At 39.7% G+C, this 17193-nt stretch overlaps 1 protein-coding gene across 1 annotated transcript; it reads left to right on the top strand.

The window, feature by feature from the left end:
• The first annotated feature begins 4463 nt into the window (after nucleotides 1-4463).
• LOC308112835 (uncharacterized protein) lies at nucleotides 4464-5572 on the top strand. The gene has a single exon (XM_080468598.1). The coding sequence runs from the start codon at nucleotides 4538-4540 to the stop codon at nucleotides 5153-5155; it is 618 nt and encodes a 205-aa protein (XP_080324724.1). The 5' UTR covers nucleotides 4464-4537; the 3' UTR covers nucleotides 5156-5572.
• Nucleotides 5573-17193: the final 11621 nt, after the last annotated feature.

The following is a 17193-nucleotide window of genomic DNA, read 5'->3' as shown; positions in this document are numbered from 1 at the left end:
AGAGTTGCAGTTTGTCGAAGCACATGAGGATTCACACGGGTGAGACGCCATATTATTGTGAACTATGTGGGAAGACGTTCAGTCGCAGGTACAATCTGACACTGTCCACATGAGAATTCACAATGACGAGAAGCCGTATCCATGTGAACCATGTGGGAAGAGTTTTCGTCAAAAAGGGGCTTTAATCAGTCACATGAAGACTCAGTCGTGTAAGAAGTCGGAAGATTAAAATCAATAAAGTTATAGGATAATCCAGTTGCTTCAGAACTTCCACTTCAAACATCATCAGTATTTCCAGAGGTGTCGAGGAAACCTATTTTAATAGCTCACATGTTGGTAATTCATCTGCAGATTGTTCATGAGGCTGATTCTCTAATTTCCATGTTCACAATCCCAAGTGGGAAAATACGACTTTCCATGATGGTCCTTTTGACTGAGTGCATGATGCGGTATAAATATCAGGAATTTAAAGGCACGGTTGGAGACGTAGTGGAGACTGTAGTTCCTCCATATCGATTAGTAGCCGCCCTGCAGGGGCCTTCAGTCACGGTCCTTTCGATGCTTTCCAGTTGCCTGTCACTCTGGGAATGTCAGACAGTTTCCCAATTTTGCATTGGCAAATCAAAACGGCTTCAAGATTCCTGAGTTTTGTTTTGAAGATGGCTGCTCGTGCTGTCGGCATGAATAAGGAAGAGCAGACCTGCTGCTTTGCTCTGATATGTGTGCTCATCAAATGATGTAGTTTTTATTAAGCAGGTATCCAAACTAACGGGGCTTTGCCCAGAACACTATAGTTCTTCTCTCTGTTCCGTTCACAGAGGGAACAGAACACAGGCGTCATTCAGCTTTGCCGTGTCTGCAGCTTCTATGTCAACAGGCAGAAAGATTCTAAACTGAATATTATTATAGTAAAGTATTTTAGGAAGATCTATCACTTGGAACATGTATTAACGTATCGTATTATTTTGTAATTTATTGTCTCCTATTTTAGACCTTCTTCCTCCATGTTTTCTCCTGGTTGAAGGAGCTCTGCGTCGCAGTGTGTGACGTAATGTAACATACCACAACGTGACTTGACGTCGTGCTGGAAATGAATCGTTAAGAAGAATCGATCACATATAAGGTGTACGATTCCCATGGAATTGATCAGTTGGAACCGGTTCTAAGTCAGAACCGGTTTTTGATTCCCATCCCTGGTGTTGCACAATCTGAATGTACATGTCAGGAAAAAAGACAATCCACTGGAAAATGAAATCGATGGTGTCTCTGCTGTTTCAATAGCATGGGTTTGAAAGCAAAGATGATTTCAGGAATTACTTGTGACTCGGATTGTGTTTCCAAAATAAGAACCATTGAAATAATATTTGGAATGACCTGATGTTACATTTAGGGATCTGAGGATCATCTGAGCTGAGTAAAGATGATACCAAACACTGGGTTATACACACAGGAAGCATATTGAAATTGTATTCTTTAGAAAATATCACATGTGGTTACTAACTAATAATGTGTGTTGGGAATGTTAGAAATTGAACATTTTTGCATGCAAGTTCATCGAACCGTTACTACTCAACATTTAGGAAAACGTTGAAATAGTACATGAACAAAAAGTTTTCAAGTAGTAATGATCCGCCCATCCAGTTTCTATCCCTCTTGTTCTATTTAGGGTCACTGGAGCCGATTAGCTCCAGATTCCAGCTATTCTTTTTTAATGAACAGTGTGGTTGTGTCTGCGAAGGGTTAATGCCTGTATGATAATTAATTCCAACTACTTTGACACTGCTGTGACATGTATGAAGAAGCGTTCACCATGAGCCCAGAGTTATTATTGGAACTTGTTAAATCTTCCTATCTGTTCTTTTGCCTATTTGGAAAAGTGTGAAAATGCGAATAAAAAATATATATACAGTACTTTGCTGTTGCAGCACTACGGCTGGACGTCACAATCAATGCATGTAGTTTTGTAAGGGTTTAGTTCAGAATAGAATATATTTCATCTGTCCATTTTCTGTAAGTCCAGGACTTGGGGCAGAACCGAGAAAGCGTGTCTCACTTTGTCTGACATTTTTACAAGGTTTAAAAGCAGTTTTAATAAAATAAGTGAAATACAATAAATATCTATGAAATATAAGGAATGTCTTGGTCCTCATGTGCAAGTTGGCTGAGGGTGTGGGTGTGTTACAGACTGAACGACGGGTATAAGAGGTGGGAGGTGTCGCCAGCGATACTAATAGCTCGGTGAGTGAGGTGGGTGTTGAAAATGTGTGTGAGGGAAGGTGGAGGGGCTCCGATGGTTTTGCTGGCTGTCTTCACTGGAGGGTCTTCCAGAAGAAGACAGTGCAGCCATGAAAAAGAAATGTCACTTGGGTCACTAGTAAATCTAATCACATGAGGGAAGAAAGAGTAGCTGCAGACAACCTCACACATCAAGAGAGCATGCAAACCTGACTGTCTCTCTGAGGCTCATCACAACACCACAGGGGCCTTTAATGGCTCTGCTATCATTTTTCTATTTAGTCTTAGAAAGAGAGCTCAGATTTTGTTTTTGTATTTTCATATCTATACCAAAGACACATTATTTAATTCCAGTGATTGTTTAGTTATTTTCATACCCTTGGTTTGTCACAGATATACTGGTTTATATATTTTAAGCATTTCTCTTTGGCTATCAAGATATATTATTTTGTAATATAACAATTTATCTGTCCATACAGAGATGGCATCCTTTGAATGTATTGAAATGATAAGATCTATGAGTATTATTTATGTATCTTAAGGCTAAGCCATTTGGAAGGCAACTTTTTTAATAATAATATTAATAATAATAATGAAATAATACATTTTATTTGAAGGCACCTTTGTTGGCACTCAAGGACACTGTACAATCAAACATTTACAACACCGCATTTAAAACAGTAAAAAAAAACATTTTTTTAAATACAAGACACAGGATTTGTGTATTTACTTTGACAATAAATTGAATGATGATTATTATAATGATACTAGTAATAATAATAATAGCATAATGAATAGCTCACATTATGAATTATCTGCCGTTGTTTTGAAACGCTTTATAAATAAAGCTGGATTGTTTATGCGAAGTCATTAGCAGTTATCGCGAGAATCTCCGTGACTGGATGAAATCCATCATGGCGGCGCCCTGATGCGTCAACACAAACAAAAGTCACGAGCAGACTGACTGAGCTTTCTTTTGAATAATCGAGGTACAGCTTGACCACAAACAAAGCTTTACATCATAACAGAGCAAAAGAAAGGCACAGTCGTGTCATTATATTGTCCAGTTGAAAGCCGTCACTCGAGGCTGAATCCACGGACATGAACGACTCGATCACAACAGCGGAATCCGAGGTCAGTGTCTCATAACCATCTACATTATACTCTTAGTCAACAATATAAAAACGATCCGAACCTCACAATCCATCTCAATCGTGCAGTTAAATCTGACAGATGAAACATCGGATTTTTGTCCATTGAAATGATGCACAGATTGTTCATATGAGTGGATTAGATAAGTTTGACTTCTTTCAACCTGTTTTCAGGCATTTAACCAGATATAGGATGAATGTATGTACGTTTATTTGTGTGTGTAATCTCATGTATGGATGATCTATTTCGACTGAATTTTTTTTAAATAAAATATACATGTATTTATATTGTCAATAAGGAGTTAATATATGAAAATATATGTATGCCTGTGTGTATATTGAATATAAAGACATCATTACGTCGGTGTACATATGTGATTTCACACGTTTGAAATGTCAAATTCCTGGAATGAATTCATTTAAGATAATAATAATAATAATAATAACAACAAAAATAATTAAAACAAAACATGTTTCTGATGGTATTCCTAAAATAACATTAAGAACCTTTTGTGTCTCTTTGGCTCTAGTCGTCCCAAAGCAACATGTTTGCAAGCGCGACGGGAACCTGGAGACTGGAAACGGGTGGAACAGAGATGATTCTGAAGGAGGAAGCACAACCTCTTCAAATCGCAGAAGAAAATGAAGGTTTCGAAATTGAAGCGGAAGAAGAGGCCCGACAATATCTGCGGATCATCGAGATCGATGAACCTCAACAAATCAAAGACGAAGCACACTTTCCAGAATTTAGAGATGAAGGGGAAGCTTCAGACTGGCCACAAATTAAAGAAGAACAGGAGGAACCAGATTCTCTGCAGATTAAAGAAGAACAGGACGACTCGGAGCCCGTACAAATCAAAGAGGAAAACTGTGAACCAGAACCTCAAGAGATTAAAGAGGAACAGGATGAACCAGAGAAGTCGGACGTTAATGAGGAACTCTGCCAGAAATATCACAGTAATGAAATCGGCGACTCTCGCTTGTCAGACAACAGCTGTGTTCCAGGTGAAAAGTCTGTAAATTGTGACGTCTGTGGCGAATCTTTCTGGGATGAAATGGACATGAACAGTCATTACAGAAGTCATAAGAGGCTATATTCTTGTGAAATATGTGGTAAAAACTTTAATCGCAGTAGTTATTTGTTAACGCACATGAGAATTCACACAGGCGAGAAACCATATTCTTGCAAAATGTGCGGCAAAAGTTTCAGTCAGAGTAATCATTTGCCCGTCCACATGCGAATTCACGAAGGTGAGAAGCCGTATCCCTGTGAAACATGTGGGAAAACCTTTCGGCAGAGAAGTAATTTGATAACGCACATGAGGATTCACACAAGTGAGAAACCCTATTTTTGTCAAATTTGCGGGAAAAGTTTCAGTCATAGCGGTCATTTGACCATCCACAGCAGAATTCACACGGGTGAGAAGCCATATTCTTGTGAAATTTGCGGGAAATGTTTCAGCCGAAGTTACTCTTTTACAGTCCACACAAGAATTCACACCGGTGAGAGGCCATATTTTTGTGAAACCTGTGGTAAAAGTTTTAATCTCAGTAGTAGTTTGTCAAAGCACATGAGAATTCACACAGGTGAGAGGCCGTATTCTTGTGAAACCTGTGGGAAAAGTTTCACTCGCAGTAGTAATTTGACTCTCCATATGAGAATTCACAAAGGTGAGAAGCCGTACTCTTGTGAAACTTGTGGGAAATGCTTTCGTCAAAAAGGGACTTTAACTAGTCACATGAAAACTCACGCAGGTGAGAAATTATAGTTGTTAAGCACCTGTGAAAATAAACACTCATGACTTACAGTGTAATCCGCTCGGAACCAGGAAATATGTGTTTGTAGTTGACGAGCAGAAGTTGTAAAAGAACCTCCTGTTCTCTCTTTAAGGTCAGAATTCATATTGAAACCTGGGACCATTCTGGGAACCCTGAGTTTTGAAATGTCTGCATACAATGTGACGTGTGTAGATGGAACTAACAACGTCCTCGTACGACTTGACTGCCTCGTGCAGCTCTGCCATCACACCTGTGGATAGGAAGTTTCGTTGTTCTCGTGGATGAACTCGTGATTTTGTTCTCAGAAGGATCAACTTTACTGGACATTTCCCTACGTTTTGCTTTCAGGCTGTAGCTCCCAGACTATGGAATGACTTGCCGTTGTCCCGCCGCATGCTCGACTCTACAAACTTTAAAAAGCAAATAAAGAATTTTTATATTTAGGAAAGTTTTTGTTTTAGTGCTCCCATTTTATATACAACACTTTGTGATTATTTTTTTTTTTATTATCTGTGAAAAGCACTTTATAAATAAACCTTACTTACTTATTTTGCTAACTTGCAATAAATGGGCGGGATGCAACAGCCCAGTTTTTCTTCACAAATTATGACAATTATGTAATTCTAAGATAGGCATGGTGAGCCTTGAAAAACAGTGTTCATCCTGCTAATGGCTCAATTAAGTTACTTTTTCCAATTTATTTGAATGCATGATGTGGTTTCCTGCATGGATGATCATTTGTTGTATGATTCTTATGCATTGAGGCTTTGAATAACGTTTGTCTTTTTATTATTACTAGTATTATTTTCAATTTTATTTATTTTTTATTTCGACATGTGATACTTCCCAAAATAAATAATGTAAATAATTTTGTGTGTAATCTAAATGCTAACATATTCATAGACAAGTTTTGACTTGACATGATAAATAAAATATATCAATAGAATATAGAATAAATATTCTCTCTCAGTACAGTTCCTTATTACACACAGTGTCCCATGATTATTTTTGAAATGTTTGTACAGCACATACACGTTTACTTTTACTTTTAACTCCAGCTCTTGCATTTGAGGTCACATTTCAATTTGAATGAAAAAAATGTAGTTGATATTTATATATTTCGTTCTGACTTGCATGGGTGTTATAATCTGGGTGATATGACCCATTTCTCCGGGAAAATGTACGCATTCCAAATGAAAAATGCCAAACTTTAAGGAAAAATGGGAAGCAAGATTTGTGTTTGTCCTTATTTAATAATCATTTCAATTCAATCATTATGTACTCCAATCTTATGTTCATTAAATCTTTTATACAGTGCCGTAGTCCTCTGTGGTTGTTTTATTTATTTATTTATTTATTTATTTAAATAAAGTTCGATTGTATTATTGACGTCTGTCCACAGAAACATAAACGCCTCAGCTCCTTTTTATCGCGAGATTCTACGTGACTCTGTGAGATTCAACATGGCGGCGCCCTGCTGCTGAAACGATCTATACAAAAACACACAACTGAGTAAAATGTAAAACATCAACAAATCTTAAAAATAATTATACAGGAAGAAAGAACATACCTACAAGGTTACATTGTGACCGACTGCAGCCGCTTTATGACGGACACCCGGAAGTCAAGATTGAACTAATGGACAGGAAAGATTCATCAAGCACAACAGAATCTGAGGCCACGCCCCCCCGGCTGCTTGAAGCTGAGCAGCCAGGTAAGGGAGGCGTGATCAGCAGCGCCGCTCAGGTTGACTTTGGAATAAAGACTATATTTCATTGAAACAGCGTGTACTATTACTATTCATGCTTATATGTAATGGATTTAGCCGTTTCAAGCAGTTTCAGTTTACTTCTTTCACTGGATTAACTGATTTTCTTTTTCACTTTCATCAGTTTTGGAACAAAACCTGCTCCAGATGAGATACTGAGTGTGATTTTGTAATAAAGGTTATACTTTGTGAGAAACAGAAGAAGTAGACTTCTATTCCTCGACACCAATGGGCGATTCTGTCAATGGACAGCAGAGGAAACACTTGTTGGACATTCACCGTCACTCAGGCTGCAATTTCAGCTCAAAAAGACTTGAAATGATTCTTCCTGACACCACAGGGACTTGAACTCTGCTGAGAAAAGCTCTGCTGAATACAGAACTTTATTGAATTAGTGATTCAACAGGGTTTTAGATGCAGAGAACAAATTTTGAACAAGTGACATGTTTTTGTCCGACTGTGACAAAGAAAATAAAATATCAAGAAGAGAATGTAAAAATAGCTTGTATGTGTGTTTGATTTATAAACGAGACATCAGTTCCAATATGTCTGGCTGAACAGCCTCATAAAGCCGCTGCTTCCTTGGTTTTGTTCTGGACTTTTCACAGCAACTCAATCATATCACAAGTGCTGATCTCATGATGCTCTTGTGCTGAAACGGTTGATCATCTACTGGGCGGTGGCTGGTCAAATAAAATAGAATTTTTAAATAAATTTTTGGAAAACCCATGTCCTCCACCTGGAATTTAACCAGGATTTACCAAAATACCTGCAGCACATTTAACAGAGAGAGAGAGAGAGAGAGAGAGACAGAGAGAGAGAGAGACATCCAAATGAATAATCAAATAGTTTCTTACTATATAAAAATAATTAATTCACACATTTATCAACGTGCCACACCACAACTCTGCCTTTGTTAAAGAGCATCACACAAAGTATTTTCAATGTGTGAAAAGTCTTTGCAGTTATGATCATTGTAGTTGGACTACAGCTTCCTGAGTAGAAATATATGCGCTCGTGAGCGCGGGAGACCCATCTAAGATGGCGGTGTAGGTACCAGATCTGTCCGGGCTACCAGATCTGTCCGGGGCGGGGCTTGCGCATGCGCTCACGCGACCAGATCGGTCCGGGGCGGAGTTCGTGCATGCGCCTGTCGATGACGTCACACAATGTGATTTACGGCAACTCCATATGGACAAACTACATTACGGGATTCATTGATGAATAGATAGATAGATAGATAGATAGATAGATAGATAGATAGATAGATAGATAGACAGATAGACAGATAGACAGATAGATAGATAGATGGATAGATAGATAATTACTGTTACTTTTTGTTTGACATATTTTTGTATAGTTTTCATTATTAACATACACACACCTGGACAAAATCTTTGGTACACCTTTGTTAATCAAAGAAATACCCACAATGGCCAGAGAAATATCTTGAATCTGACAAAATTAAAAATAAATAACAATTTAATGATTTTTCCTCCTTGGTTGTCTCCCATGAAGTCTACTGTGGCTCAAACAATGACGAATGGTGCAATCTGACACTGATGTACCTTGACCTTGGAGTTGATCTTTAATTTATTTGGGTATTGTTATGGGCTCTTTTGTTACCATTCATATTATCCATGTCTTTACTTTGTCATCAGTTTTCCTCCTGTGGCCACGTCCAGAGAGAGCGGCTACAGTCCCGTGGATCTAAAATTTCTGTATAATATGTGAAACTGTCATCACAGGAGCATCAAGCTGCTTGGAGATGGCCTTGTAGCCTTTAGCTTTATTATGCTTGTCTATCATTTTCTTTCTAATCTCAGACAACTCTCTCCTTGAATTCCTCTGGGGACATGGTGTGGACCACGCTAAACATGGACCAAACAGCACAGTGGCGACTCTTCACCCAGTAAATAGGCCGACTGCAGCTAAAATAAATATTTCATTCATACAATATCAGAAAGATATTTGTTAAGAAAAGTTTATTGGCAAATATGCTAAAAACAGTGACACATTTGGACCTTTTTTGAAACAAGGAAATTAAAACAAATTTACAAAGAAATATTAAACAGTGCAATCAAAAAGATGAGCAGAGACTGGCGAGCTGGAGCTGAGGACAAGTGGAGAAGGTCGGTGGATGAGTCAAGTGTCTGCTCCTCTTTGCAAGGATATCCTGCAACATGCATAGATATTTTTGTCAAGAAGTTACCATTGTAACAGACATGTTGATTAGTCTAGTTCAGGAATTGTGTGTCACTTCTCTTCACCTTAATGCATCTGGTTGCAGAAGTGGCTGCATCTCCTTTAAATAACTCGCCCCAGAACAGTACACATGATCATCCAGTGATTCCTTGGATAAGGACTCCTGTTCAACTGTTAATGGACAAAAAAATAATCGATTAATAATAATTTCTTCAAAATTGTCATTTAAGACATCTGGCTCTTTGCTTTCCGATGAGAAATAGGGAGCATTAACAACTACCACATACATAATCCAGATACATCGTGACTTTATATTAATTATAATAACTCTGAAATGAGGTCTGATGAAAGGCTTCAGCTGTGAAACATTGACGCTCTGCTTCAGCTGAGCCCCCGTCATGCTCGATAACTTCACCACTCCCTTTTCTGATATGGAGCTCATGGCGTAAGGCACAGACCAGTTGCTCTCCAGTCGCCCTCCTTTTCTTTTGTTGGCCTTCAGTACCTCCTCACCAACTTGAAAGTGGAATGACATGACATTCCTTCTTTTGCGGCTCTCATAGTCCTTCTTCTGTCTGTCCTGGGCAATCTGTATGTTCTGGTAGATCTGAGAGGAAAAAAAAGAATTGAAAAGCGAATATTGTAATCTGTCCAGGTCATGGTTATTCTAGCAATTTTTCTAACAATTGTTGGACACCATTGGCTTTTGGAAACACGTCTTGAGGTTAAAAACCAGTGCTTCTACAACAGCCAGTCGGACGAGCCTAGCCTAATCAGATGAGCACGAACTGATGAAGCCCCTTGGACAAGAGTCAAAACTTCCTTACAGAGATATTATCAAGTCCAAATACATTCTTTTTATTTCCCAGAACATCCTTGTTCATATATTTCAAGTTGAACTACAGATGCATAGAACTATTTTACTGTCACCTTTTGATGTAGCTCACTGACTTCTGCAGTCTGAGCCTCAACCTGTTGTTCTGTGACCTCATTCACAACAACAGAAATGTCATCCTCCTCCCTTTGTCCAATGTTGATGACTCCTGGGGTGCGAGGATGTCTACCAAATAACGCACAGTATGGTGTGTACTTGGTTGACCTCTGAAAGAGACATAAATCCACATCATTTAAATTTTTCAATCCCAGTTGAATATTGATTCCATTTGCAGTTGTTACACAGTATTACCTGTTTTGCCGTATTGATGCTGGACACAACACCCTTTAAATGAACATCCCAGTCATTCTGCTGCTCCCCACAGTATTTGGACAGTGCAGTCTTGATTGTTCTGTTGGTGCGTTCATCTTGTCCATTGGCCTGGGAATGGTAAGCCGATGTGATGCAGTGCTTGACTCCCAGAGTGGCCAAAAGACTGCGGTTGACCTGCGGACATGATCACGTTAACTAATGATCTTTACAGATACAGTATGGTTCAATTACAAATATTGTGAAGTACAAATATGTGTCATACAAAACTACATTTTATACACATAACAGTACCTCATGAACAAATTCACGGCCTTGATCTGTAATAATCCGCTCAACCAACCCAAAGTCGAGCAGAATATTTGAGATTTTTCTGGCCACCTCTGCCGCTGTTTTGGTGTACATCGACTTGGCCACGACCCATTTGGTGAAGAGATCTGTGGCCGTCAGTATATATCTACAACATAATGTGCAATTTGTTGTAAATGAATAGCATCTTTAAATGTCATTTCATTTTTAGTTTTAGACAACAGCCTCTACTTAAAATATTTACCGTTTTCCCTTCACAGTAGTAGGAAGAGGACCCATCAAATCAATCCCCAGGACACTCCATGCCTCCCGAACAACAATGGGATGGAGCACAGGTGCTACAGTTTGGAGTGTGTCGTGCTGCTGACACTGGGGACACTCATCAACCTTTAAAAAAAAAAAAGGGTATTAATTTATTATTAATGTAGGATATAACAAAGTAATTTCTTGATTTAATTGCTAAGCTACACTGTAAGAGTATTCTGTACTATTGGAGTAATTTATGAGTATTTATTTTTTATTCTATTTTATTGACAATGAACAATTCCATGTTTCCTTTAGAAGCTCTCACCCATTTGTTTACATCGTCACGCCGAGTTCTCCAGTGGTAGGAAGCCAATACTTTTTCCATCGTTCTGCGTCTCCCTGGATGTCCTCCATTGTCGTGACACTCTCTCAGCACCTCACACACCTGCTTTGGATCCATCACTACCAGGAGGGGTTTTCCTTGGCAGTTGTAAAACAGCCGCTCATCTGATACAGTGGGAAAGCACAACATTCATTTAGAACTGTGCATGTATATTTACTATTTAATTACTTTATGACTAAGTTAAAATCCAGAAAATCCAGTGGCAGGCAGTGAAAACTACAACTAATATTGGTTGTAGTACTTGAAAGGAAAAACTAAAAGGAAGGGGGTAAAAGGGGACACTTGATGATAATAATCAGGCAACTATCAGTGCAATCAGTACAGTGTCTGGCTCTGAAAATAGTTTCTACTGTACATTGGTGAGTTTGTCTTCAACACACTCGTGCAGTTTGTGGCATTACATTGGGGTGTGTGTGTGTGTATATATATTATTTTTTTTAACTTTAAGTTCAGTTTAATCAGAACAATTGAACAGTAGATATTATATATATTAAATTCATACTGTGACTTGCCCTTTACAAGGTAGTGTTTGGACGCTCTCCGAATCGTCCTTTTTCGGTCCTCCGTATTTCTGGAGGTTGTAGTGAGGGTGTGATAGACAGCGGTTTGAATAAAGTGACTCAGCTCAGTATAAAAACTATCCATTTCGTTCTCCTTGTGACTCGCCATGTTGTTTTAAAGACTACAACGTCATCGACAGGCGCATGCACGAACTCCGCCCCGGACCGATCTGGTCGCGTGAGCGCATGCGCAAGCCCCGCCCCGGACAGAGCTGGTAGCCCGGACAGATCTGGTACCTACAGCGGCCGCCCCGCGTCGTGGGCGTGATGACGTCACATAGAGTGCGTTCTATGAGACTGCAGCGCCACTCCGTGTTCAGCATCGCGCTGTGTAACACACCTCCCCGCGATCTCCGGTCAAGTTTAGAACTGCACCACGAATTCAAGCCGAGTTCATCCAAACACGATTATCAAATCATCTCTGTAGGTACTTGTCTCATAACAAATAGGTGCCGTCAAACAGTCAAAATAACTAGACTTATGATTAATAAGTGTCAAAACTGTAAAAGAAAACACAAAACAAGTCTTCAATCACAGTGGTCAAACTATAAAATGATCCAGAGCTTCTCATGTGATAATTATTTTCTATAAATTAAGTTATAAATGCGTCTGTAAAGTTTGATCAAATGCAATATTATAATTGTTTCTGTCAAAAAAAAACCCTCTCTAACACCAATTAATCTTCGTCATGATTAATGTGATCAAGAATTTTAAAGGGGACATATCATGCTAAATCCAATTTTTTAGCCCTTAAATGCATTTTGTTGTATATTTAGAGTGTTTAGAAGTACAGAAAAGTTCAAAGTAGTCTCTTCAGGTGCTCCGTTGATATCTTTATAATCTGTTTTAGTCATATTTTGCGATCGGTTTCGATTTTTCTATTCTCTATTACGTTTTTTGAACAATGACGTCACAGTATTCTCAGCGGAACTGCCAAATTAGGACATCGACACTTCGAGCAATCCGCCATTTTTGTTTCTCGCTGCGATTTTGTAGTCCAACCGAAGTTACGAGAGGATAAGTCGAAATGTTCGGTTGTTGGATGTAGTAACCCACAAGCTTCGTTACACCGTCTCCCAGCATCAGAACCTTTTCGAAGTGCCTGGTTGAGTTTTATTTTTCACAGAAATGTACCCACATCTGTGGGTAAGGTCATTTTTGTGTGCGTGAACCACTTTAAGGACGACTGCTTCAGCAACCTCCGCCAGTATAAAGAAGGATTTGCCGAAAGACTTGGTCTGATTGAGCGGTCAGTTCCTTCTATCTATGGAGACGACGAACAGAGCACTTCGGTAAGCTGTATATAACGCTAAAAAGTGTGATGATAAGACGTCCCTGTCATTGTTGTGTTAGCATTAGCAGTTGCACCGTCTTCATATGTTAGCGCTGTGTGCTCGTTTTAGATTATAATGTAACTTCTGTGTTAAATAGTCGTTGTAATACAGGCAGTATTGTAGTAGTGGGCATGGATGGAGAAGTTAGTGTAAATATAGTAACACACCATTGCGTTACATCCATATGAAGACGTTGTTCTGCAGGTGCATCATGGTCATTTTCATCTCGCTCCGCCGGGTCCGACTCTGGCTCCAACATGTATGGCTGGATGGACAAATCTTCCCTTGTTGACATTTTGTAAATAATGTGTGAATATAAAGTTTCTGCGCCGCTAGATAATTGTATCTGTTCTATCAAACTACAAAGATGGCCGAACAGGGTGGCGTTGAACCGAGTATCACCTCTGCAACCTGGAGAGAAGGCGGGGTATGAAGAGACCGCCCCAAAACGAGTTGCTCTCAGAAGCACATCAGAAAAGGGGTTGAAAAGGGGCCTGTGGAGCTCTAATAATGAGGAATTCAGACCCAAGCATTGCAGTTCCGCTTTATATAGACCACAACTGTATGATTTATATGTAAAAAGGAAGGATTTAAAAGCATGATATGTCTCCTTTAAAGGAATTAACTAATATCCAGTAAAAAGAAAATCCCTGAAAAGTCTCTGTTTTTGAGACAATTAGTTCAAGTCGACAAAATGTTTTTGTTTTTTGTTTTTTTAACTGAACAGCTGTTGAAGGTGCTTGATAAAGACACTGAAGGCATCTATATTCCCTTCTTTCTTGAGCCTTTGCTCATACAAAATGAAACTTGATTATTATTGAATAAAGATATATTATATGTAATCCTGAGAAATTTAATTAAATTAGTTAGGGTTAGTTTTCCAGCAGGACTTGTACCAACCATCAAAGTGTGTTTAAAATTAAGTTCTTATAATATCACGGAGAAAAGAGCAAAATTAACAAAAAATAGCAACACTGAACAAAACTAATTAATCAATCAATTAATTAAACGATCATTTATTTGGACATAACAGAAATTTGTATTTTATTTACTATTTTTAATAAAATACAATCGACTTGTTTTGCACATCTTATCAGGAATAATATAAGATGTTAGTGCCACAGTATCAGTCAGGCTCACTGTTAGTTCTTTATCAACATCATACCAGACATCATGATGGACTGGATCGAGGCCCTGTTGAGGGACTGAGCCAGCTCCACCTCCACCTCCACCTCCACCCGGACCAGCCCTCCTGCCACACACCTTCAGCAGTGTTGAGGGTGTGTCCGGTGGAGGATACGGTGGCTGGTCTACTGCAGCAGTGGCTCCATGGCTGCAGCAGCAGACGCCCCTGATGGCCGGCCAGTGGAACAATGGGCCAGTGAGCCACGTGGCACCAAACATGGTTCCCAACCTGAGGCCTGCAGGAACACAGTGAGTTCATCTCACCATGAGAACACAGCTTCTGGATCAAACACTCCCAGGATCTAAACATGTGTGTAGGAACGCTCAGCCTGTCTACTGGATGGACCCGACGGCTCAGGTTCCCACCGTCTCCAAACCAAAGTTAGTTTTCTTCAGTCAGTTTTGGCCGAAATGTTCTTTCCTCCACGCCAACTTGAGTTTGGTCTGGATCAAAGTGGATCAGGTGTCTGCATACTCACTCAAGTGTCTGATGATCAGAATCATTTTGTGCTTCTATGTTTTCTTGTATTTAAAGTGCTTCTTTCCTCTGGTGGCGGCTCTACATGGTGTTAACACACTGGGTTTTTCTGATTGATCTTAATAGGAAGAGAAAACGTCAGAACATCCAGGATGACGACCAGCCGCGCTGTAAGAACCCCTTGAAAGCCTTCATGCTCCACCTGAGAGAACAACGAAAAACCATCACGGGCATGTGCAGCACAGCAGTGAACAAAGTCCTGGGAGACAGGGGGAGTGTCTCCTCTCCTCTATGTGGGTTTGATCCAGGATGAATTTCAACTGTGTGTTCAGCCGGCTTGATGATGTGCAGCAGTTTGGGTCCTGACAGAGTGTCGTCGTTATTCCACAGTGGAACCAATTGACCCAGGACCAGCAGGCTCAATATTATGAGCCGGCTTGAAGAGAGGCGAGGCTCCACATCCAACAAGAGCACTGGAAGCCTCCACCACTCAATGCCCCCAGCCTCTCAGACTCTCCCTCAGCCCCCCCCCCCCCCCCAGCCTCCCAGACTCTCCTTCAGACCCCCAGACCCCCAGACTCTCCTTCAGACCCCCCCAGCCTCTCAGACACTGTATTCGACGCCCCCAACCTCCAACAATGGTCTCCATCAACCCATTTTGATGGAGAAAAATACATTTATGACGACGTGGACCAGCTGGTGTCTGTTGTTGACGGTGGTAAGTTAAGAATCTAATATGATTTCTAAACGATCTTAAACCAAATGATAATTAAAGTATTAATTCATATATTTGATCATTCCTAACCCCACAGGGTTGGCAGTGGAAGCGCCCAGCGTCCCAGCCTGCGCTCTGGAGGCCCTTGAAACACCCTGCCTCCCAGACTCCGTCGTGATGGTGACGCCCAGCGTCGTGGAGCCTGACGTCGTCCCACCCAGCCGCCCGTCATGGTCGCCCTCCACGGAGTTGGAGCTGCAGAGCTGCAGCACTGACGACGTGGACCTGCTGGTGTCAACTTTTGAAAGTAGTCAGTGAAGAACTTTATGGTTTTTAAATGATTGTAACCCAGATGATGACTGATTATACTAATTAATATATGTATTAATTCCTAACCTCACAGAGTTGGCAGCAGTGATTCCCGGTGTCTGACTCAACTGTGGCGCCACCGGCCATGGAGAAGAGACACCATCTCCCCACCAGCTCCCCACCAGCTCCACCACTTCCAAATGTTTGATGCCAATCAGCAGTTGTTATCTGTAATTGACACTGTGTAAATAATTGTAAATATATTTTTATGATATACAATTGTAAATATTCAAATGTATATATATTGAGTTTTTTCTTTTGTATGTATCTATATTTTCTATTCTTTTTTTACTATATATCTGAAAAGACAGGACGAGTGAGGACGAGCTCGTCCTGCTGCATTGGTCTGAATTTATGTGTGAAAATTGATCTCAGGAGGATTTCTAATGAGCCTGATGTCTGCAGCTTCTGTCTATTAAAATAGTGTTTTTTATTTTTGTTTTTGTGTATTGAAATGGCTGCTACTTTTCACATTGATATTGTACTTGTTGTATTTTATAGTCACACTGTATTTTGGAATGTTTGATAATATGTATGTGGTTTTTCTACTCTTTGTAGGGAACAATAACAACAAACTGGGATTTATTTTTCTCGTTTTATAGAGAAACTTATTAGCAGGACTGCTGGGAAATTTGATCTGTTGTAACTGTTGTGTTTTATATGTTCAAATACAGAGTTTGTGAGTTTACTTTTTCATATTTTCTTAATATGCGGCATTGACTACCATAATCCAAAACTCAAAAGCATGAGTTTTTTTTTATTGTCAATACAACATAAAAACAGTCTTAAAGAAGAAAATTAAACTGCAGTTTAGATGATTATTAATTCTATTTATGAGTCAAAAATGCAGTTTTCATCAGAAAATAAAAAAGCATTTCTGCTAATGCATTTCAATTTTCAAATTTCACATTTCAAAATGTTGGTCACTATTTTCTGGGGCAACGTTTGAATATTAAAACTTAATCGTCATTTTCTTTTTCATTAAAGGAGACATATCATGCTTTTAAATCCTTCCTTTTTACATATAAATCATACAGTTGTGGTCTATACAACGCGAAACTGCAATGCTTGGGTCTGAATTCCTCATTATTATAGCTCCACAGGCTCCTTTTCTACCCCTTTTCTGATGTGCTTCTGAGAGCAACTCGTTTTGGGGCGGTCTCTTCATACCCCGCCTCCTCTCCAGGTTGCAGAGGTGACACTCGGTTCAACGCCACCCTGTTCGGCCATCTTTGTAGTTTGATAGAACAGA

This window comes from Lipophrys pholis (genome assembly GCF_963383615.2).
Source record: "Lipophrys pholis genome assembly, chromosome: 8".
NCBI classification, from domain to species: domain Eukaryota; kingdom Metazoa; phylum Chordata; class Actinopteri; order Blenniiformes; family Blenniidae; genus Lipophrys; species Lipophrys pholis.
The sequence above is the reverse complement of the archived record's forward strand: the minus strand, read 5'-3'. Positions and strand labels throughout refer to the sequence as shown.

What these genes read in the sequence shown, in the direction of transcription:
- LOC308112835 (XM_080468598.1), top strand. Translation starts at nt 4,538, where the DNA reads ATGAGAATTCACACAGGCGAGAAACCATATTCTTGCAAAATGTGCGGC.